The sequence below is a fragment of the Rhinolophus sinicus genome, linkage group LG09 (assembly GCF_036562045.2).
Source record: "Rhinolophus sinicus isolate RSC01 linkage group LG09, ASM3656204v1, whole genome shotgun sequence".
Classification (NCBI taxonomy): domain Eukaryota; kingdom Metazoa; phylum Chordata; class Mammalia; order Chiroptera; family Rhinolophidae; genus Rhinolophus; species Rhinolophus sinicus.
In genome coordinates, this window is record NC_133758.1 from 102144510 (window position 1) to 102167826 (window position 23317).

At 39.3% G+C, this 23317-nt stretch overlaps 2 protein-coding genes across 19 annotated transcripts in view; one reads left to right on the forward strand and one right to left on the reverse strand.

Annotated features, from left to right (window-relative positions):
* NFE2L3 (NFE2 like bZIP transcription factor 3) overlaps window positions 1-10003 on the forward strand; it is a 28559-nt gene extending 18556 nt beyond the window's left edge. Inside the window, exons 2-4 of one of the 4 annotated variants that reach the window (XM_019726128.2) lie at window positions 1570-1734; window positions 6723-6806; window positions 7758-10003. In XM_019726128.2, the coding sequence (XP_019581687.2) occupies window positions 1570-1734; window positions 6723-6806; window positions 7758-9008 (1500 nt within the window). In that variant the 3' untranslated portion in view covers window positions 9009-10003. The remainder of the gene's footprint in view (window positions 1-1569; window positions 1735-6722; window positions 6807-7757) is intronic. The other 3 variants (XM_019726129.2, XM_019726130.2, XM_019726131.2) reach the window with 3 other exon arrangements.
* A 2791-nt stretch (window positions 10004-12794) lies between these two features.
* HNRNPA2B1 (heterogeneous nuclear ribonucleoprotein A2/B1) lies at window positions 12795-22752 on the reverse strand. Of its 15 annotated transcripts, none has more exons than XR_012498914.1 (14): window positions 22535-22746; window positions 19810-19845; window positions 19602-19712; window positions 19257-19403; window positions 18741-18951; window positions 18487-18588; window positions 18331-18411; window positions 17623-17685; window positions 16248-16367; window positions 15890-16012; window positions 15164-15246; window positions 13730-13800; window positions 13232-13344; window positions 12795-13133 (listed from the first exon to the last, which is right to left on the reverse strand). XR_012498914.1 is itself a non-coding variant. In XM_019726135.2 (12 exons), exons 1-11 carry the CDS (start codon window positions 22538-22540, stop codon window positions 15185-15187), a joined length of 1062 nt encoding a protein of 353 aa, XP_019581694.1. In that variant the 5' UTR covers window positions 22541-22746; the 3' UTR covers window positions 12795-13133; window positions 15164-15184. The 15 variants fall into 15 exon arrangements, 6 of the variants coding, with proteins under 6 accessions (XP_019581694.1, XP_074196989.1, XP_019581691.1 ...); XR_012498911.1 differs by having other exon boundaries at window positions 13667-13800; XR_012498912.1 differs by having other exon boundaries at window positions 12795-13156; window positions 13667-13800.
* Window positions 22753-23317: the final 565 nt, after the last annotated feature.

Sequence of the window (23317 nt, forward strand, 5' to 3'; positions counted from 1 at the left end):
GAAGGTACTTGGACGCGGTGAAGAGCCTGTTTCCAGGAGGGAGTAACTAAGTGAAGGTTGCCGATGGGCCAGGTAAGCTGAGGATGGCGAACTAGCTGACTCGGAGCTCTGATGAGCTGATTCAATGGAGAGGTGGGGGCGCCGCCGTCCTTGGAATAGATTCCAGAGAGAACGCGTGGAGTCCGGTCTTGCTTCTAGGATTTTGCTCTAAAAGGGAGCAGAAAGACAGGATGGGATCTAAAGAGTAATGTAAGACCAAGGGGTAGGGGGCTTTAATGATGGGAGGTGGTGTTGTATGTCAATAGGCAGATGGGACTTATCCAATAGACAGGAAACAATTGTGGGGGCAGAAAAGAGGGCAGAGGAGCGGGAGGATGTTCCTGATCCCAGGAGCTCCTTGCAAACAGGTGTGCAAACACCCACGCCAAGGCACAGGTTGATTGAGGGAGAGATGGGAACGAGGCGGACGTCCAGTGTCCAGAGCGGGCTGAGTGTGTCATGGAGTTAGGGACAGTGAACAGAGAAGCAAATAAAAACCAAGTGGACCACCAGCACACTCGCTTCTCCTTTCTGCTCTTGCTTTGATTTCTCTCCTTGCTCCTGGCATCTGGATTTCCATTTCTTTGACTTTCACACATTCGTTTTTTAAGATAATTATTTCTGTGGTTGGGGCGGGCAGTGGTGATGTCCTTTGTGGTAGTTCAGTGTGCTACGTTGTTGGAAAAGAGAAATTAAAAATAGATCCTTTAAATGATTTTGGGAAGCCTTGGTGGCATGTTAGAGGGGAAGAACTATACAGAGAGCTTTTAATATCATAATTGGAAGTACGCTAAACGGTAACTATTTGACTGTTTAGATAGAAGAACTCGCTAGCCTTTTAGTATTTACGTCTCCCCGGTTAAAGTAAATTAAAAGGTGGAATAACTCATCTGGGTAAATAAGCATAGTTGATAATATCTATGGAGATGTTAGTTTAAGCTTTGTTACCTTTATTTTCTCAAAAGAAAAATACATTTCCCTTTTTCCTGATTGTAAAAGAAATACCTGTTTGTTGCAAAATATTCAAACAGTATAGCAATGTATAAAGCGAACTTTCTAACCACCGTGCCCCAACCCATCCCACTTTGCAGACAGACCCACAATACCTTCTAGTAAAACTTTGCAGATTTTTCTATGTATATTTGATCAGTGTTTGCCTCTAACATAGCTGTTTGATCTATTTTCAACAGAAAACTGAATAAAAACTGCCTGCTGGCAACAAGGCTTTCCAAATCTAATAAAATTTGCAAATATGTTAAAGTCAGGCGCTTGCTAGTCACACATAATTTACATTACGCAGATTAGAAGAGGCTGTCTCACTGTGAGATCTTAAGGACAGACTTCAAAACTGAGCTTTGTTTCAGAATTACGTGTTTCTTTGATACTGAAATAATGAAATGCCAGTCTTAGCTTTTGACTTGTGGTTTTTCATGATCACTGAGCAGTAAGTATAATGCAGTTGTAAAGATTGTTTGACCTATTTGATGAAATATGGATTTCTACTTAGCCCATTTTGGGGTACTTTTATAGGAGAATGAGGTACTAAGAGCTATGGGTCACAGTTCCCAGCATGAGGAAAATGATCAAAGAGTGTCAGCCCCGAAGGAAAAATCACTACAGAAGAACGAAGATGAAAATAAAATAGCAGATAAACCTGAGTGGGAGGCAGAAAAGACCACTGAATCTAGAAATGAGGTAAGCATGTGAGACTATCCCAGCCTTACCATTTGGGTTTTAAAGTAGATTTTATAAGGCTTTGATAATTTGTGTTGAGAATGAACCGTGTATGTAGGTGTGAGTTACTGTGAGCAAATCTGATGTCTGAAAATACGTATTTTTTTAATTATGGGAGTGGTTATTTGATTTACAAAGGAATCAGCCCATAGAATTATCTTTGGTTAAACTCAAGATACTGTGTGTGTGTGTGTGTGTGTGTGTGTGTGTGTGTGTGTGTGTTGTAACCTACCCCCCTCCAGGAACTTGCTAGCAGCAGGTTTTATTAGTTGTTTGCCATGGCAAGGGGTAAAAAGATGGCTGGCATCCAGAATCCAGGAATCCTCACCAGCCACCGGCTGAGGCAAGGCAGCCAGGCTGGCCAGGTCTGGGACAGCAAACCAGAGGACACTGCAAGCACATCAAGGGGCACCCTTGCAGGACTTGTCCTGATGGGACTCTGAACCATGACTCACCCCAGGTGGAGTTTTGGGGTTGTGTCTTGAGCACCCTTGGAGGATGGAGAGGGTACGTGACTTAGCCCTTCTCAGCCAGTCCATCCTCACTGCCGCCTTGACCGTGGAACATCACGTCGAACATTACATGATTAACAGTAAAATCAGAAAACAGCTTTGCTCTTTTTGCTCACCTACCATTACCACCCCTCCAGCCTCTTCTGTCCTGTCCTAGGCGACTTAGTTCTTCCCTACACCTTGGGTGAGATCCAGGGGTCACCATGACTTGCATATAATTGGATCAAAATCTCTTTGGTCATTTCAGCGCACCTGATAAATATAATCCAGTGAATCTCAAAAACTCTGAACTGAAATTCAGCTTCTCCGTTGCCCGTTTCATCGGCTGCAGCCTCACAGCCTCGCCTGTGTGTGGCCTGTTTGTGTTTCCCCGGTTCCGCTCTTGCTCACTGGGCTGTCTTCTCGGGTGTGGTGGGGTAGTGAGGGCTCAGGAAAGGTGTTGCTTGACTGGCATCATCCTGACACTGGTTTCTCTTTACCATAGGCTAGATTTACCAGGTTTTGTTGGATGGGCACTTTCATTCCATAGGTTCCTTTGAGACCCCTCCCCCACAGCTGCCCTTCTGTTGCCAAGGACAACTGCATGGTGTCCACCTCCAAATGACCTTTCGGAGTCCTTCCAGCATTTTCAGTGGTATTCACCTCTCTCCAGGTGGCCCTCTCAACCACATGCTGCTCCCCGGCAGCTGGTGCAGTCACCTCCCTTGCTTGTTTCTCAGGCATGCTCTGAGCACGCGTGTACTGTGTTCCCCAAACTGCAGGGAACACAGGACGTTTCTCTGTGGTCTCCTCGAGTCCCTTTTTGCTTGTCTTCAGGTGAGAGGGCAGAGAAGCTCACCCCAGGGAACCTTCCCATTTTCACTCCCTAATCTCTTAGGCTTCATACAACCCTTTTTAGAACCTTCAATTGAGGGAGGGTCCCACTGCAGCCTTCCTTGCATTTCTTTGAAATGCAGGCCTTCTATTTCCTCCCAGTTCAGATACCCTTGGTGTGGTTTTACACACACACCCCCACACAGCATTATTGTCACATCAATGCCAGTGAACTTGAACAAAACACTGAACAGTTCCTTATAAGGAGACATTTCAGCCCCCTTTCCTGAGTGCCTCACGGTCTTTTTCGAGGGATATTTGTCACAGGCTGTCACTTCATTGTACATAGATACATGCTGTTGGTTCATTTTTCTCCTGAGTATGCCATTGCCTTTACTTACTACCTTGCTGGGCTTCCCAGAAAAGCCAGAACTGTGCTTTCTACTTCTTTGAATTACCTGAAGTAACTCACTGCTAGGTAGGTGCATAGCCGGCCTTCCCTAAGTCCTAAAGAAGAGACACAGGAAGTGGGGAGCTTCCTTAGAGAATTTAAAATATAATTTGAATTGCAGCAAATACCAACTTGGATAAAACTGTCCAGTAACACATTAACCACTCAAAGCAAGGCATCTGTGCCTTACTCCTGAGTAAGTAGCAGGCTCGCCTCCTCAGTTTGTACCTCCGCGCTCCTGGCCTGTACGTCTTGGGGCGTTAGCATTTACACCACACCTTTTGTACTGTGACTCACACATTTCTCTTAGGAGCTCCTGACAATACCTGGGTCTCTTTTACTGAGATGTTACTTACTAGGTGCTCTTAGTTTGTTGAAATAAAACGGTCTGATCAAGTAAATCACTGGCATTTATTTCCATTCTTTCAGGTGACAACCCTGGGTGATAACTAGGACTGACTGACGTAATTTGCTACTTCACAGTGACTTCTTTCTAGCCCCATTGCAGGTCCAGACTTAGCTGGCTATTAAATGAGAAGTAGGTTAACTGGTCTGAAGAGATTTTCTTCTCAGTAAAAACAAGTTGTTAATGTTTCATCTTTTAAAAGATACGTCTTATAAAGTTAAATGTGTGTCCTCCATATTCTCTGAATACTCCTGATCTCAGTCAAAACGCAATGGATTCTTCACCCAAACTAGAACTGTGTATTGGTATTTCATGTTAAGAGTCCGACTTAAGAAAAAACCATGGACCATTTCCTCACCATCTAAATTGAACTTACAGTAAGAATGCATTGGTTCATTTTTGTGCAAGATCTGTACCCAGCTGAACAGAAAAGAAAATTAAGCAATTAGATTTAGAAATAAATTCACCAAGATCTATGAAACCAAGTATCTCAAAGATTGTTCTGTATAATTTCTTAACTGTGAGAGACATTGAGAAGTCAGTTGCATAGTGACTGCGAATAGAACGCTGTTCAGGTGAGGCCTCAAACAGGAGGCACGTGTCAATGAGGTTCTGATGTAAGGAAGGTGAACAGCGGTGAGGGCAGTAAGGCAAACATCAAGGCCCACGGGGGCTCCCAGGGACTGAATACCATCAGGACCGAAGGTGCGGCACCTGGGGAGAAGCCAGGCTGAGAGCTGGAACTGACCTGCCTGGAAGGCACTCGCTCCTGCCCCTCCCACCTCTGGCCTCTGTGTCATGTGCCCCCAGCCAGAGGGCTGGGGGGTCGGGCTTAGACCTCAGCCTCTCGTCTCCAGGGGCACTGGAGAGGGAACAGGCCAAAAGGTTTCGTGGAAACAGTTCTGACTAGCCTGAAGGGGTCACAGTCCATAATTCATTTTAAGCAGAATGATCCTCATACTGTCACTTCTATATTCTAAACATAAGGCTTTATTTTCTGCAAATATCGTTCTTTACCTATAATTAAGGATTGTTTTTGCAGGAATCCAGGTTTGTGCTGATGTTATCCACAGTCACACACTTTTGGCCATGAGCAATTTGTGATCAGTGGTTGGCCAGGACTAACTAATCAGTCAAGTTTTGGGTCATTAACAGAATAGAATACTTCAGAAATTTCTTCAGAAATTACCAATCATCTTAAGTAACAATCCAACTGGCGAAGAAGTCTGCTATCCACTAAGAATGCGTAATTTGCCAATTAAAAGAGCATGGAATCCTATCCACCAACTTAGCTTACAGTCGTATAGCATCCATAGAAATAGACTCAGAAAGCCTCATATTCCTTGTATTACGATGAAATATCTTGAAAAAATGGCTTCACAGAACCGAAGGTATTTTGATGGAAAAGCAAACCAAGTATTTGTACACGACACCTCAGTCCAGTTGGTAACCCATCTTCAAAAAAGAAAACCCTGAAAAAAGTTAGGGGTGGGCCTGACGCACAGCACAAGTCAGGAATGTGCACTTGCTAACAAGATAACCCCCGTGACATGACACCAAAAACAGTAATCCTGGATCAAACATAATGGATAGTATGTTTCAGTGCATAGCAGAACACAAAAGGGAATCTGCACATAAACAAGAACTCAAATCCACAATGAGGCACCAAAGCTGAAGAGCCCCAAGGAGCAATTGGGTCCAGATGTCGTGATGGAGACTGGGGTTGAATGGATAGGAAACGAGGTCTCCAGCCCAAACCTGGGCACCTGAGCTCCCTGTTTAACGGCTCTTCGGTTCAGGAAATGGGAACTAGGACAGTTCTAGCCACCAGACTGGAGACAAAGCAAGGAAGCTAGCTGTCTATCCTTTAGGAAACAACCCTAAATGGGCCCCCAAGCCAGACATAAACTGAATCCACACTACCATTACCATAAGGAGTCCTGAGCCAAGAAAGCAGTTTAGAAAATGATACAAAAAATTGGTCCTTGCAGAGAAAAACACAAAATTATCTTAGTTGGTAACTCTTGATATGTGGGATTCCTACACTGATAGCTTTCAACAAAGATAATTTCACCTTTAAATATAGATGAAACATTGATTGACTGAGAAAATTTAAATTATTTCTAATAGTCCCAGGAGAGACTAGAAAGTATGAAGTGGTATTCAAAAGATCTGTGTCAAACTTATTTCCAAAATTAGAATGATCTTGTGACGCAGATGAAAGGAACACAGATTCCCAACCTGACTAAATACAAAGTCCCAAATATATCAAAGTGAAATGGTAAGACAACCAAGAGTAAGAAAAAAATCTTTTAAAATTACTTGAGGAAAAAAAGATTGGCTATAAAACAAGACTGCAAACACATCAACAGTAATAAATGCCATATGACAAAAGTACTGAGGGGAAAGGAAACATTTAACCTGATCATCTTACCAGATAAACTATCATTTAAACGTAAAGGCAAAATAATTCTAGGCTATTAAAAACTAAGAGTTTACTACTTGAATTATCAAAGGAGTTATTTCAAGAAAGGGAATAATCCCTAAGGCAGATGAAGCGCAATGAGTAAAAAAGTTGGTAACACATTTCGGTAAATCTAAATATGATTTAACTGTAAAATTATATAATTTTGTATGAAGTTTGGGGGGTTGACTGTGGAGGGACAAAATAAGGTGGAACTAACAATACTAGCCAAAAATCATATGAAGAGCAGGATGGAAGTAAGATCTAGGCAACCACTTCAGTGTTAAATTATTTTTCTTTAAGAGACATCTAAATGGGACCGACACATCTTTCTCTCTGGAAGACGTTTTTCAGCTGCTTTCATCACAGCCTGAAAATTCACTAGAGGTAATTGGAACCTTGGCTTCTATTCTTGCAGGAAAACATCTGCACTGACCTCTGTAAATAATCTACCTAGATGACATACCATGTTTTCCCCCAAATAAAACCTAACTGGAGAATAAGACATAGCATGACTTTTCAGGATGCTCATAAACCCTAATGCATCTTTTGGAGCAAAAAATTAATATAAGACCCATTCTTATTTTCGGGTAGGGCTTATATTACGAGCATCCTGAAAAATCATGCTACGGCTTATTCTCTGGTTAGGTCTTATTTTCGGGGAAACACGGTATTTAAATAATTAACATCTACATTATTTAAGTACACACTTAGGATTACTCTCTACAGATACACTTCAACTTTCAAGAATTAAGCAAATGTGTACAGTTCCTCCCAGTAATAACCACAAAGGTATAATCTATGTAATCATAGACTCTAAATCGCAGTAAACATTTGACAAACTAGGGCATAACTTTCTGGTATAATTTGTGTTTTCATCCTATTTGGTCTGATTTACTTTAGAAGACCCCCTACCCCAACATTACTTCACTATACTGTTTCCCCGAAAGTAAGACCTTGAGGGAAAACAAGCCCTAGTATTTTTCAGGATTACATCCCCTGAACGTAAGTCCTAATGTGTCTTTTGGAGCAAAAATTAATATAAGACCCAGTCTTATTTTCTGGGAAACACGGTAGTAAACTACAGTAAAACATTAGAATGATTAACAAGACCAGCTTTTTACTAAATCAAGTTTTCTGAATTACCTATTAGAAGAACGAATCTTCAAGTATAGCATACTCTGACTTGGGCTTACCGCATATTGTGTTGCCTGTATTATTTAACTGAGGAAGGCTATTCATAGCTAACTTCTATCACTGTTTAAAAGAATTCACAAAAGAAAATGCTGTACTAGGTGTTAGAATTGATTAAAGTGTTTTTTCCCCTTCCTTTTTCAGGGCATCTCACTGGGAGATCTTCCTTTTCCAGGAAGTATCCATGATGGCGTGAATTCTTCAGTACATTATAATGTAAATTTCAGCCAGGCTATCAGTCACGATGTGAATCTCCATGAGGCCATGTTGCTGTGTCCTGACAGTACATTTAGAAGAGATTCAGTAGCAAGGACTTTGCAGCCCCAAGAACCGTTTCTGCAGTTCAGTTCTCATACCATCAATCCTGAACAGACCCTTCCTGGAACTAATCTGACAGGATTTCTTCCACTTCCTGACCATCAGATGAGGAATCTAACAAGCGAAGACCTGTATGACCTTGATATAAACATATTTGACGAGATAAACTTAATGTCTTTGGCTACAGAAGGTTTTGAGCCAATGGAGGTTTCTCGCCTTTTTGAAGAACCAGATTCTGATTCTGGACTTTCCTTGAATTCAAGCCATGAGAGCAGCTCTGTCACCAAGTCTAATTCTGTGTGTGCAGGTGCTATAGGTTCCAGAAGTCATCTTGAATCGCTTTCCCACCATGTCTTAGAAGGCGCTGTAGGAGGCTACTGCCCAGAGACCAGTATACTTTGTCATGTGGACCACAGGAGTGCTTCTGGTTTCCATGGCGACCTTGCATTTCAACACATACTCCATAACCACACTTACCACTTACAACCAAGTACACCAGAATCCACTCCTGAGTCTTTTTCATGGCCTGGGAAATCACAAAAAGTAAAAAGTAGGTACCAGAATGACACAGACAGAAACTTAAGCCGTGATGAACGCCGTGCTAAAGCTCTGCACATCCCTTTTTCTGTAGATGAAATTGTCTGCATGCCTGTTGATTCTTTCAACAGTATGCTAAGCAGGTACTACCTAACAGATTTACAGGTGTCACTCATCCGTGACATCCGACGAAGAGGGAAAAATAAAGTTGCTGCTCAGAACTGTCGTAAGCGCAAACTGGACATCATTTTGAATCTAGAAGATGATGTATGTAACTTGCAAGCAAAGAAGGAAACCCTCAAGAGAGAGCGAGCCCAGTGTAACAAAGCTATTAACATAATGAAACAGAAATTGCATGACCTTTATCATGATATTTTTAGTAGGTTAAGAGATGAGGAAGGTAGACCAGTCAATCCAAACCAATATGCTCTTCAGTGCAGCCATGATGGAAGTGTTTGGGTTGTACCTAAGGAACTGGTGACCTCAGGCCACAAAAAGGAAAACCAAAAGGGAAAGAGAAAAACTGAGAGAAGAAATTGAAGACGGGACCCATTAGGGTGTATAAAGTGATGCTCAGAAGATATGATCACAAACCAATGCAATTTCGTAGTTCAGGTGTTACCAAATAACTGCAATATCAGCCTTGTGGGAAATCTGGGGAAAGCCACTTTTCATGAAGTTCTACATTATATACACAATTCATAAATTATGTAGTGACACGAAAACTTGGTATGGTAACTTCAAAGAGCAAACAATTATTTTAAAATGTATTTCAGTTGACTTTAAACGCAAATAGCTTTAACACTCATTTAGCACTGAAGTATATATTGAGCTTTTCAAAAGCTATTTTAATTTTTATGAATAAATTATACCTTTTTCTGTGAAAATAAATTTTGTATTCAATTTATAAAAATTCTAAGCTAATTTACCTTGGATGTTTTTCCTCCAAAATACCCATTCAGGAATACAGGTTATCTAGCAAATAGGGCAGCATGTTAGACCCAAGCCAAATTGAACTTAATGTGTTAAAGTGATACAGGGGCTAAGAGAGAATATTGGGGCTAAAATACTACATAAACTATAAATGGCCAAGCTCTAAAAAAATAATGTATTTGGCTTTAATGGCTGAGGACAGCATCAGGTTTTAGAGACAGGACAGAGCTAGCCTGTGTAGTAACTAAGTAGAACTCCCTGGCAGGTAAAGCCAGCCTGTATTGTCTCACAAAATGTCACATGGCTTAATGTAACATTACAAGCCATACAAAAACAAACCAACAGCAAGGGAAGTGCCAGTAGATAAGTATAGACTCTACAACCAAAGAACTGGAAATACTGAAACTCTAATGAACTAAAAAATAGTTCTAGAAGTATTGAAATGAAAATGTTAACATTAATATATTAACTTCAAAACAAGGAAAATCAAGATTGTCAGACATTTCTACACTAGAATCATTTATTTGCCTAACAATGTAGAAATCAGAAATGCAGTGTATTGTTGAGTGGATTTTTATAATAAACTTGCCATTTTAAATTGAGCCTACGCATTTCTTTCAAGCCCTAGATTTTGCCACCAAATGCTTCTTCTAGATACAATCAAATCACTCTTCTGACCAGTTTTGTACTATGATCACTTATGATAGGCTTTTACAAGAGCATACATACCCCATATGCCTTCACCTTTGGTGGATTACAGCTTCACGGCACATTACCACAAATTATTTCAAGTCTACCATGTGAAAACTACAGCACAACTTACTTGGTTTCAAAACTGCTGGAAGCCTTACTCAGCTATTCAGTGCCTACTTGTCAATTTCCCCAAAACCACAATGAAATAGATGAACATAATGAAGGTCATGTATGAAAGTTTAACGTTTGAGTTTGAAAGGTTTGGTGTGCTGTAACCAAGTTGGTCGCTAAATCAAACCTCTAGTTTCCTGACACCTGCACACAATCACAATGGATTCAGGACGGGCAGACTGAAGCTGCTTCCTCTCCCATCATTGATAATCCAGTTTGGCACTGGAAACCTTCAAGTACTTTAGACCGACTCCCTATTTAAGAAACTGGTCCACAAAGGTTGACTGAACTGTTTTGCTAGTTCAGTTACCTTAAAAACACGCAATTATCCTGGAATTGAGGAACAGACGGGGGTGTTATGAGAAGAGTAATCTATTCAGTTTGGTTCCTAACCAAACTCTAATTGAAGCTGAACTGAAGAACAATTCTGTCAAACCAAAGTTCTGGGCAAGTAACCACAATACCCCAAAACGTGTTCCCAAATATTTGCTATGGTTAAAAAAAAAAACACCTCAAGGTGACTATCAAGAACTGTTAAAATCAGTTTCCTTGTATACATCTTGTAGTTAGTCCTTGGCCTCCTTGAAGTCTTTTCTGGGACGCCATTTTTCTTTTCTGAACTTAGTGGACTGGCTCCATACCTGAATCCCATTTTTTATTTGTTCCCTACAACATAACTATTACCTCCCCTACAGAAAATTTGTTCCTGAAATCATTCCTCCAGTATCAAATGTGTTGAAAAATTAAGTGAAATCTGAATAGCCAGATGCTATCTCCGTTGTCCTTTTTTCCACTGATCTTCAGAATTATCAGCCTATATTAGGTGCCTTTATTTATAAATGGCTGGATTAGCCTCGCACAGCCCCCCCCCACCCCCATATTCCAATGGAATTTGCTTTTCTTGGCTAATCCAATCAACCGTACTCATTCAACTATATTTCACGAAAAACCTGTTACAGCTAAGCTTTAGTTGCAGTACTAGTGGTATGGCATTCAATTTTTAAGGGGTTTGTCAACCATCTGGGCACATGATAAATCAATGATCTTTAAGGCACGCAACAAAATTAAGAACATATTTTAGGCTATTAAAAGATAAAGCTTTTTTCCACCTCCTGCGAAGAGATACCCACTTTTGAACTATTAGGAACTAACATCCTTTTAAAGAATCCCTGAGTTACTGGATTTGCTCAGTAATTTAAGTATTTCATACAAGTAGCAATTGTTAAATCACTTTTACAGGCCAACCACCTTAACTTGTATTCCTACACCAAACAGGGTTTGAAATATTTTCATAAGCCAACACTCCCAAGTGGCAGCCGGCCAAATGCTTGCCTCTTGGTAATTATGAGATTAAAACCCTCTGTGTGACCATCAAAATATGCAAGTTCCAAAACACTGGTCATATTTTGACGATTCTCTCTTGGATAGATCACTATGGGGGAAACAGCCAAAAACCTGCCACCCATCTTGAGCTTCAGACAATCACACAGCTAAATTGCTTCCTAATTGTTGACCCACATAGTGTAAGAGCACAATTTTATGGTTGGTTGAAACTACTCTTAAGTACAGAGGTGATGTGTTATGCAGCAATTAAGGGTTAAGCCTGAGGTGAAATGTTAAACAGCATTCTGTTATTTCCTTTTACAAAGTGTAAGGTTATACAAAAACTACCTTGAGTCCAAAATGAAAATTAACAGCTCAATACACAGGTGAAATGCCTCAACATTACCTACTGCAAACTTGCAGTTCATTTTGATTTATTACGTATCGTCAAGTTTCCACATTTGTGCTGGTTAAGGGTTGGGGAATTTTAAGGTAATACCAACTTGATTTGGCCTTCTTCAAAGTTCAACTTCTTTGTACAGCTGAATACTTAAAATCTTCAATTACTTTCCTAATTTGAAGCCAAGTATTTTCATGAGTTGATGAATACAGTTAGGATATTAACCGCCCATCTTGTTAGTCTTCATTTGTGTGGCTTACCTCATTATGAAAACCTAAAGAAACTGTCAAGTCAACCTTATTGTTTTTGTTATATTTTTCCATTTCAGGTAACGTCCAAGTAATAAAGTCATTGTTAAATTTTATCCACCATGCTTATTAACCCTTATAAGACAGCCAGCTACTGATACTGGGTGTAAAGTGCAACATAACTGACATTTGAGCAACTAGAATGGCAGATTGTGTGTCTTATGCTTTCGCATATAGCCACTTAATTTGGAACCCCTTTAGCTGGTTAAAATCTGTAATATATTTAAAAACACCACCAGCAATGTTCAACATAGAAAAGCCAGAAAACTACAGCAATATACCACTATTCAAACGCTGAATAGTGTTATTAAGAATGGCATTTTTATTAGGGACAGCCAATCATGTCCACAATGCTTTCCTCATGTCTGAATATTGAAATGGCAATATGCACAGCTTTGTGAAACTGCTTTAAAAATCTAGGGGATGGCAACCCTTTAGACAACTGAATGTTTATAGAACAAGATTCACACATTTTATGTGTAAACATTACACCAAGTATTTCAATACAAAAGTATTTATTTTATAAATTTTATATTTAAAATAGAATTTTCATCTGTCTACTCACAAAACCTAATTTAAAACATGATACATTTCTCTCTAGCCATAGCCGATTTGATGTTACTTTTACAAACAATACTCAACTTGTAATTGTTTATATTAAGAACCTGTACTAAATGAAGTTTGTATTTTATCAGAAAACATTTCCCTTTAATCTTAGAGTGCTTTTTAAATGAAGGCACCAACAAGAACTACTTTCAGATGGTACAGAATTTCTTATTTCTTGAAGACTCTGTGGTTGACCACTTCTTCATTAGTTACCTGCAGCAAGACACCTTCCTGCCAAAGGAAAAAAAAAGTATCTGAAGAAGTTTATCATGTTTGTCCAAAGAACCTAAATAACTTCAGTGGTGGTCTTAGGATCAAAGAGGACTCACTGGTGCATACAGTAGAATATGCCCTGATTATCATTCTTGAAAAGGCAATAAAGCCAGGCAATCAAACTGATGACATTTAAGAAATGAATTTCAGCAGCCAACCTAAATCTCACCTATAAGATAGGGAAATTGGGAAAGAATTACATTTATACCCAAGTATTTAGTACTGGATACATACAGGATTTATAATGTAGACAGACACTTTATTCATAAGTATAAACTATTATCTGGAAATATTCAACCATTTTGCCCTACCTTAGCCTGATCCTGATAAGCCATGTAAACCTACAACCATATCAAATAAAACAAAATGTCTTTATTTTTAATAAAAACCCCCAGAGTTCACTCAAAATGCTTGATCCAAGAAATGTGAATACACAAGGATGTAACGATGGGAAATTTCATGATTGAACTTGCAGCCTAACTTTTACCTACCATTTTACTACCAACACCACTGAAGGAACCAAGAAAAGCTTTATTAATGATCACTTGGCTTGCCTCAGCTGTTGAAATGAAGCACTTTAGTCTTTGTGGCAGCAGAATATACTTGTCCATGGTTCATATCAATGCTAAAATTCCAGCAGGGAAAAAAATGATATGTTAAGCACCTGAATCTTCGTGGGGAGGGGGGGAGGGGATGGGAAAGGAGGAAAAAGGGGGAAAAACAACCAAAATAATTTAAATAAATGACAGATTGGAAAATAGGGTTGATAAAATTATTCTCTTGAGTTTATGAATGTTAAACTCAATTTATAGCTATGTTAAACTACGCAAGAACCACTATACTGAAAGACCATTGAAGAGTATTAGTTTATCTTTTGGGGAGGGAAATTAAGAAAGGAAAAGTAAATAAGATCTTACCTAAGAAGTTTAACTGAAGCTTAGAACTATTTTGCTCTACACCCTCAGCTTTCGTTGGCATCCTTATAAACTACTGTAGTTAAAGCTTTGTAGAAACAGCAGTTTTTTAAGACTGGCTGAACTTAGTAGCCGTCAAGAGTTTTCTTGTACTAGACCTGCATCCCTGAAGAGTACCTCGCTGGGGTTATTTCCTTTCCTTGCATTGAAGAAGCAGCATCTAAAAGATCTAAAAAGGTGTTTCTCCTTGCAGAGATATCCCTTAAGTTATCTAGATAATTTAATCCTGAGGAATTGCAGACAACACACTTATATCTGACCAGCATTTATCTTACACAAATATTAACAACAGCTTTGCAATGGACCTTAATTATACTACCCACTCCTTAACTTATTTAAAATAAAAAGTCTATAATTACACAATTTCCTTTAGAATTATTTTATTAAATCATAAATGTACAACAGCTTCTTAACTCTACACACGCACTTAAATTTTTTAAAGGAAAAACGTTATGTCTTATTACACCATGATCCTGGCTAATAGCTTTTCAAAACTTTGAGAAAAATCTTAAAAAAGGTTTCACATGTCACCTGAAACTTACAAATTTAACATTATCAAAGAAGGAATGCTTCTACACTCTTACAAAGACCACTAGAAAGAAACAACAATTAAAAAGCTAAGAAACTGTCTCAAAGGCATTTTTTTTTTTACAATCCTTCCTCCACAGTAAGGTAATGTTATTAAATAATCCAATCCATTCACAAAATGGCTCTCTGCATCTGCTCTGGTGTCTTCTGCCATATCACTGCATACTTATGCATGACTGAGATAAGAGTTTCCTTAACATTGTTATTTCGATAACCTGAAGCTGTTCTGTTACCTCTGGGCTCTCATCCTCTCCTATTTATACAGTGAAGCCTGTTTCAACAGAAGTAAAGAGTAAAAAAAAAATAGGTTATGAAATTATCCATCTACCCAGACTTTTAGGAAAGATAACATGATCCTAAAAAGCTTTTACTCCTGGCAGCTAGGTCTCCCCAAGAAATAATAATGTAAACTCAAAAGCTACTTACCCATGGCAAATAGGAAGAAGCTCAATATCGGCTTCTCCCTCCATAACCCCCACTTCCTCCACTTCCTCCAGGACCATAGTTTCCTAGAATTGATGGAAAAGAGAGCAAACTTATTTCAACCCCCATTGATTAGCCCAATACTATGGTTTATCATACTTTTAACTACTCACTAAAACAAGCAGATCATAACCCACTGTCTCAAACTATCCTAAGTATTTGGGAGGTAAATTATCCAGATTCATAGATAATTTTTCCCTTTTTATTTGGAAACATTTTACTGATGCTATTCTTTGCTTGTCAACCATGATCATTAAGTCACAGTTAAGGGATTTTAAAAAAGTATACCTAGTGGCGTTAAGGAATCTATTTTGGTCCTACTATCAACTTTCTCAAGAACAAATAATGGTGAGTCAAGATTTGTTATTTTTTACTAAATTAACTTTCAGAGAGATGACTCATACTAATTTATACCACTTTGCAAATGTACTTAGCACTTTATTTGGCCAAGAAATAATCAAGGGGGGAAAAAAAGAATCCCCACGCGAAACAGCTAACCTGTTTTCCTGACTCAAATATTTTCTACCACTGAACATCCCACATCCATCACACCAAGCCTTCAAGATGTTACAATTGTTTTATTTGTGCAAAGATTATTTCAGTAACCCTATATATAACGGAAGTGTTACCCAAACAATTAGCATGCAATTTTAAGAATTTAAAAATTACCTCCACCATATGGTCCCCCCATGTTCCTGCTACCACCAAAATTTCCACTCTTCATTGGACCATAGTTAGAAGGTTGCTGGTTATAATTTCCAAAATCATTGTAATTTCCACTTCCGTAATTTCCTGTAAAAAATTGAAATACAAGTTTTGCACGATGAACCTCAGAATACATTAAACCAGTAATACATTCTAAATATTTAGAACAAATCTCCCACAAAAACAAATCACCAGAATAAATGCAAACACCTATCTAAAATTCTACAATTTTTAAGGCAACTATGACATTAAAATGAAAGACTTGTGTTAAGTCATGAATTCCAGTCCAAATTCCCCCAGAAAGGTTGCAGGTAAATGTTACCTCCTCCATAGTTGTCATAACCACCTCCGTAGCCCCCACCCTGGTTGCCATAACCAGGTCCTCCACCACCATAGCCTCCTCTTCCTCCTCCATAACCAGGGCTACCTCCAAAATTGCCACCTATTATAAAATAAGCCTTTAAGTAATTACTTAGTATTTTCAATGCCATTTGAACTGTCTTATCACACCCACTTGCAGCTTTCCAAAACACATTTTTACAAACGTCTATGAAATTTCTTCTAGAATAGCAGCCTCAAGGGCAGAACAGAATCTCCCTGGTAAACATTTGGGGGTAGGGAACATCTAGCCACAAGCAACTGGATAAAACCTTTATAGACACCAATACCCACATCCTAGGTCTTCCCTAAAACTAAAGACATTAAGGGTTCTCCTGAAAATTATCTTGAAATAGCATTTACATTGTGTTAAGGGTTGTGAGGGTTGATGAGGTGTAGGCTAGTGGGACAAAGTAGAACCACCACATCCCCCTAACTGGTCAAAAAGATTCAATTCCCAACTCATGTTTCCCAACTGAATTATCATGCCTCTTAAATATGGGGAGGGGGGGCAGGGAGAACAATAATTAACTTATGGGTAATTAAAAAACAAATTGGTATAATAAATCTCATTATTTGAAGTGTAAGAAAACTCATCTTTCTCGAACAAAATATATATTTGGGTTTCAAAGCAAAGCTGGAAAGTGAGATGTAGGAATTAAGTTAGTTGTGCCTCATGAACAGCAAAAATCAAGTCTATTACTAGCTCAGTTTTACTGTCTCACTACATTTGTCAGCAGGTATCAATCTTTTCTGTATTCTAATAAAAAATCTAACATATCACTTGATTCCTAACAGTGCCTCCAACCTTAGCTGAACCTAGGAGCACCTTTTGTGTATTTTGAAAAAGTTCCTCTTCCTCTGGTGACTTTTTGAAAAGTTTTCCTGGGGCACTCATCTTAAGGGGTAAGACAACACAACTATTATACATATGTCCCTTGCATGTTGGTCATATCCAATTCTCTACTTTTCCAAAAAACCCACAGCATGTGATGTATTGTATCTTAATCTTTCGCTTGATAAACAGGATAGCATGATGGCATCTTTACATTTTCATTTAAAATCCACCCAAAGATTTTACAACCTGTATTAAATACACACAAAAGGTACTCTCTTTCCTTAAACTACACAAAAGCTAAGATGTGAATTATAAAGAATCCAAATAACTGAACTATAAAGAATCCAAACAACTGAACCTCTATTACCTAAATTCTTTATGAAAAGTAAAATGTAAAACATTAAGAAAAATTTCACTGAATTAAACTGAATACTGTGATTAAATCTGAAATCATATAAACCAAAACGAAGAAGAAACTGACCTCCAGGTCCTCCTCCATACCCATTATAGCCATCCCCAAATCCACGACCACTTCCATAGCCATCTGTTAGGAGCAGAAAAAAATGATTCATTATTCACTGTTCACCCTATTTCAATTTCTTATCTTCCTTTCCTCCACGTTCTGTTAGTTATCTATTAGACTGATTCTTAGGAACCATTTCCTTTTACGCTGAACACCGTATTACTTTTTTCTTAAAAATAAACACGGTAACGTGTAAATCTCACTATCAAGGTAACTGCCTAATCTGAGGGGTTGGACTTGGCAAGCCTCCATTTAAAAGATTCCGTTTATTTACACACAGAAATGACATTAAATGGAGATAAAGTTTTTGGCTTGGCACCTCAGTATTTTATTAATTCAGATAAATTATCTGAAGCCTAAAACAAAATATTTAACAGATATAGACCTTTTGAAGTCTACAGGCAAAGTGTCTATGGTATTTTCAGTCACTATTCAGGAATACCTTGTAACTTTTAAGGTGGTTGTAACGTGTTTTAAAAAAACTAAAAACCATAAAATAATCTCTGTATCGACTGTTCTTGATTACAGTTGTAAGATTATGCTTTTAACTATTACCTTTTGCCTAGCAAATCAGAATATCACACCCGGATACAAAGTCTTAAGAATAAAGTGAATCAGTTTTTAATCAAACGTTCACCCTTCTAACATTTACAACTTGAACTTTACCTGATCCTCCTCTAAAGTTACTTCCTGGTCCTGGCCCAAAATTTCCACCGCCACCACGAGAATCTCCAAAACCAAAGTTGCCTACAATAAATGCCCTAGTATTAGTAACAAGCATATATACAAATAAATTTTTTTAAAAAATGGAATTCAAGTTACCTCCTCTTCCACTTCTAGAACTTTGAACCTCCTGCATTTCTTGTCTAGACAAAGCCTTTCTTACTTCTGCATTATGACCATTGATGGTATGGTATTTCTGCACTGCAAAGAAAAGTTCAGACTCCATTCAACCAGTCTTCTATAAGCCATAACTTACAAAAATTAAAGTTCACCTTTGAAAAAAGTGTAGGTGTTGATATATCCAAAATTTAATCTGTGAAATATCCACACACCTAGTATTTATAGACACTTACACACAATCTTATCCACAGGATCATGGTCATCAAAAGTAACAAATCCAAAGCCTCTTTTCTTTCCAGACTGCCTATCAGTAATTATCTCAATGGTATCAATTTTGCCATATTCCTCAAAATAATCTCTAAGATGATGTTCCTCAGTATCTTCTTTAATCCCACCAACAAACAGTTTCTTCACAGTTACATGAGCCCCTGGCTTCCCAGATTCCTGTAGTAGTGGAAAGAGGAAAAAAGAAAGTCAGCCTGACAAAAGAAAACCACAAACATGACTAACACACCATCTCTGGGTACCATAAATGGCTTCTATGCTTTGATAACATACTAGGTAAAGCAATAGCTTATGAAAAATAATCTTGTCTAGGAAACCAAAGTACAGAAACCCACCATAGCTTTACTAAGGAAAAAAACTTTGAGCTAGATACAAAAAAACCAATTCTTTAAAAAATTACATTCTAACCTTCAGTGGGACAGAATTTTCTTCACATTTATTGCACCAAGTTACACTGTGCTCACCTCTCTTGCAACCGCACGTTTTGGCTCAACCACTCTCCCATCAATTGAATGAGGTCTCGCAGCCATGGCAGCATCAACCTCAGCCATGGATGAAAAAGTTACAAAACCAAATCCTCTGGATCTTTTGCTTGCAGGATCTCTCATTACCTTTAAAACCAAAGGGGAAACCTTAGCACTTAATCTATTAATAACTACTGGTGCTATGAACTAGCAGCACAAATAGCATCTTTAATGATAAACACAGATTTAAATGTGATTTTCTCCAGGATTCCACTTAACGTTTCAAACACAGAAGCCCAACAGTTCAAAACCTAGTATCTGTAAGCACTTTTTAATTTAACATACCACACAGTCTGTAAGTTTTCCCCATTGCTCGTAGTAATTCCTCAAACTTTCTTCTGTGGTTTCGAAGCTCAAGCCACCAATAAAGAGTTTACGGAACTGTTCCTTTTCTCTCTGCAAAGGAAAACACCATTTCAATTTTTATTTACATTTTCTCTTCGTATGCAGGAAATTAAATTCTTAAATGTAAGGTGACCTGCTGGCAGAGTACCTTTTTCCTCTCCAAAGGAACAGTTTCTAAAGTTTTCTGGAGGGAAAAAAAAAACTTACATCAAATTTAAACCATATGTTAAACTGCATTATTAGTGTTACACCAAAAAAAAAAAAAAAAAAAAAACTGCCTCAGCTGAACTACACACGTTTCAGTCATTAATGCTTGATCTAAATTTACTTGACATTTCAAATCAATTTAATATCACTTAATTTAAAAAGCTTTCTGAAGAGAAAGGAGCAAATCTCTTCTCTGGTCATTGAAGGGTTAGATTGTCATCAGAAGTTGCATTCAATCCTATATCCTAGAACAGAAAAGTTAACTTTTAAATGCCCAGTTTGAATATTTTTTAATACAAAAATTGCTGGTTCCTTACTTACAACCCATAATTTACCATTTCAGAATTTAGTTTCTGAAAAGTGACAGATTTACGTTCCCTTCACTGCTCCCTCTAGTGGAGACTAATGCATCGCAATCAAAAACCTAGTAAGGATCATTCTTTTCCCATATACCAACTATTCACCACCACTGGGCAAAAACTTAAAATGTTCAATACATGTAGCAAAATATCCGTAATTTTTACCATTCTTCGGACCAAGACCAGATTTTATGACCAACTAAAGCTTATCTATACCATACCACCATTTACATTTCACTCACTCATTAAAAAAAACAACCCAAGGCCCAAGTATAGTGAACTTAGTGGCCACCCCGCAAACTACACAGAATGTCTCTAATTTTACAAGGAAAAAGGAAATAAGCCTGAGCTGAAATCTTTTAATCCCCATAAACCAGCAAATAGGCTGCATTAACAGTCCTATATTTCCCGGCTATCAGTTAAGGTAGTTTTCAGGTGACTAGGTTAAAAAAAATTAAAATATTCAGAAACCAGAATAGATATAATGTTGAGGACCAACTGCTACGAACATATGATATAAACTGAAACAAAGTGTAATTTCCCCTACAACAGGAAGTATTTTATTACTAGCAAATAGCATCACAGCTCTCAACCCAGTTCTATGAACGTTTCTCCCTCCAACCATATTGTCTCAACAACTCAAAAAAATACAGTGATAAGCAATTCAGAGTTTTTTCTGCATGTTTACTGCATGTGTTTTCTGCATGTGTTCAGGAACCTGAAAAATTTTAAAAGATTAATTACCAAACTAGCTCCTAATACAGTTAAATAATCTACTAAAATCATTATTTGGCAAATTGGTATTTTGGATTAACCTTATTCTAAATACTGTATTATCAATAAATAGGTCTTTCAACTAGTTTAAAAAAGTACATCTGCGACAGTTTCTACCAATCACTAAAAAGCAAAAAACTCATTTACTTACCTCATTTTCCCCCAAACTTACCCGATGTCCACTATCGATTACAAAGTTATTTTATAAGCGTGCTTAGGGTCAAAGAAAATACCCTGGTAGACCCCCTTCGCTTGGGCCCTTATGTTTGCCAATGTAATGAACCGTAATTGCAAACATGAGAATAGCAAGTGACAAAGTTCAAATACATAGCGGCCCCAACCTCGTCTTGTATATAGCAAGCAATACACGCACTTAAGGACTGAGTCGGGTTTTAAACAGAATCTAATAAAATCATTATTTCACCTTCCTCATAATTTCTCGCTAATCATTTATAAGGACCCGTGGTCTTAACCAATAAAATCTGTATTTTTTAGTGAAAGTATTTTAATACGAAAAAGTCCCGTAAATTAGAGAGAATCCCTCAGAAAAATAAAGGATTCTGAAACGAATCATAACCTTCCCCATTGCCACCCACATGCTCAGTACTAGTCTGATAGGTCTAAATTTTCATTTATTTCTCGTTTTCTGTAAGACAACTGCCTTTTTGCCACGGCCGACCCAGATAAAAACCGTTACTCAAACAAATAAGGGCTGCAAAACAAAATGTTTTGTGTACTCTGGGGCTCGCCTTAAAAGCGGGCCCCAAACCACAGAGGTCGCTTTACCTTCTCTTAAGCGGTGCGAACCAACCCTGTAGTCGCCCCCCCCACCCCCCAACCCGCGCGCGCGCTCTCCGCTGTGGCTTCTGAACGCAATGGCGCCATTTCATCGAGGGGAAAGGAGAGCCTCTAATGAGGTGCGCAGAGCTTTAAAGATCCAAGCTCACAAAGCACTCGGAATCCACCTCAAAACGGCATGAAATCAGGCCGGGAAGGAATAAAAATGGTTAACCACTTCTATTCTTTGATAAAAGATTCAAACTAGGAGACTCCAAACAGTTTAAAGAAAAACGCGGCGAGGAAGGAGAGAAATGAAAATGGCGGCCGCCAAATCCGGTTCCCAGGAGAGGGGGAGGGGAAGCTCCGCAGCCTCGCTCCCGAGGACCCAAAGCCCGCCGAAACGCTCGCACTCGAGGATGTGGGGACCCCCAAATAAGCCCGCTTTAAAAAGTAAATAAGAATCCCTGCCTCCGCGCCCCACATTCACTAAAATGAGGCTGCATCCGCCATGTGGAAGATCCCCATCCCCCACCCCCAGCAAAGGGAAATGGCGCCGGGCGGCTGAGGGTGGGGAAACTGCTGAACAGGCCTACGCCAAAAATTACCTCTTCAAAAATATCCCCAGAACAACCGCTTCTGAAGTGGCCCAATTTCACTGCCGCTCTCCCACGAGGCGGGTGGCCGACTTCCACTGAGGCGCCAACGGCCTCGCCATGCCCTTTCCAATTAACTCATTGATTTCAAACCCGTTACCTCCATCGCGGACTCAGTCGCTTCAGCCCGATTTCCCGCAGCCGAGCGAGATGAGAGAGATCTCCGCGGTCGAACACGAACCGGACTCGTCCTGGCGCTGTAGTGAAAACTGCCGCGGCTCGAGAAACAACACCGCTAGGAACACCTCCGCACGGCAAGCCGGCGCTGCTGCTACTGGCGCTAGAGCCGCTGCCGCCGCTTTTCTAGAACCTTCCCCCCAACTAACGCGCCTTTACGTCAGGCCGTTGCGTAAACGTCCTAACCGCCGCCAATAGCGGGAAAGCTCTAGGCCCCTTTTACGCCAATTACGTACGCCTCCCTCCCTTACGGCAAACGGTAGTGCTTGACGTCACTTGCGTAAATGTGATCAGTGAATTGCGAAAGGCTCGAGTCCTGCGTATTTTCCTATCTCGGAATTGGGTCCAGCCCCTGCCTTAGCGCAGGGCAGGTGAGAAACGGTCGCGCAATTTGAAATTAACGATGTCGGGTGGAGCGTAATCCACAGCACAGAGGTCCAGCCTCTTCAACCCGGGAAGTGGTCCCTGCAATACTGATTTTGATAATCTCCCCCACCTCGCAATCTCCCTCCATAAAAATATTTGTAGCCTCCCCCTGCGTTTTTCCTCCCCTCCCCCTCCCCCTGCGCTGAGGCCTGACTCGGCCCCTTCCGGGAACCCTCGAAGCGACTTCTAGTCCACAAATTACACTTGACGCTCCATCAACATAACCCTGGCTAACAATTTTGGGGGCCAGCACTCGGGTTTAGACGTTTTCAGAGAGGGT

What these genes read in the sequence shown, in the direction of transcription:
- HNRNPA2B1 (XM_019726135.2), bottom strand. An exon ending in GAAAACTTACAGACTGTGTG is followed by an intron (nt 19,404 to 19,601) that starts GTATGTTAAATT and finishes TTGGTTTTAAAG; the next exon opens with GTAATGAGAGATCCTGCAAG. An exon ending in TAACTTTAGAGGAGGATCAG is followed by an intron (nt 17,686 to 18,330) that starts GTAAAGTTCAAG and finishes TGCTCCTAACAG; the next exon opens with ATGGCTATGGAAGTGGTCGT.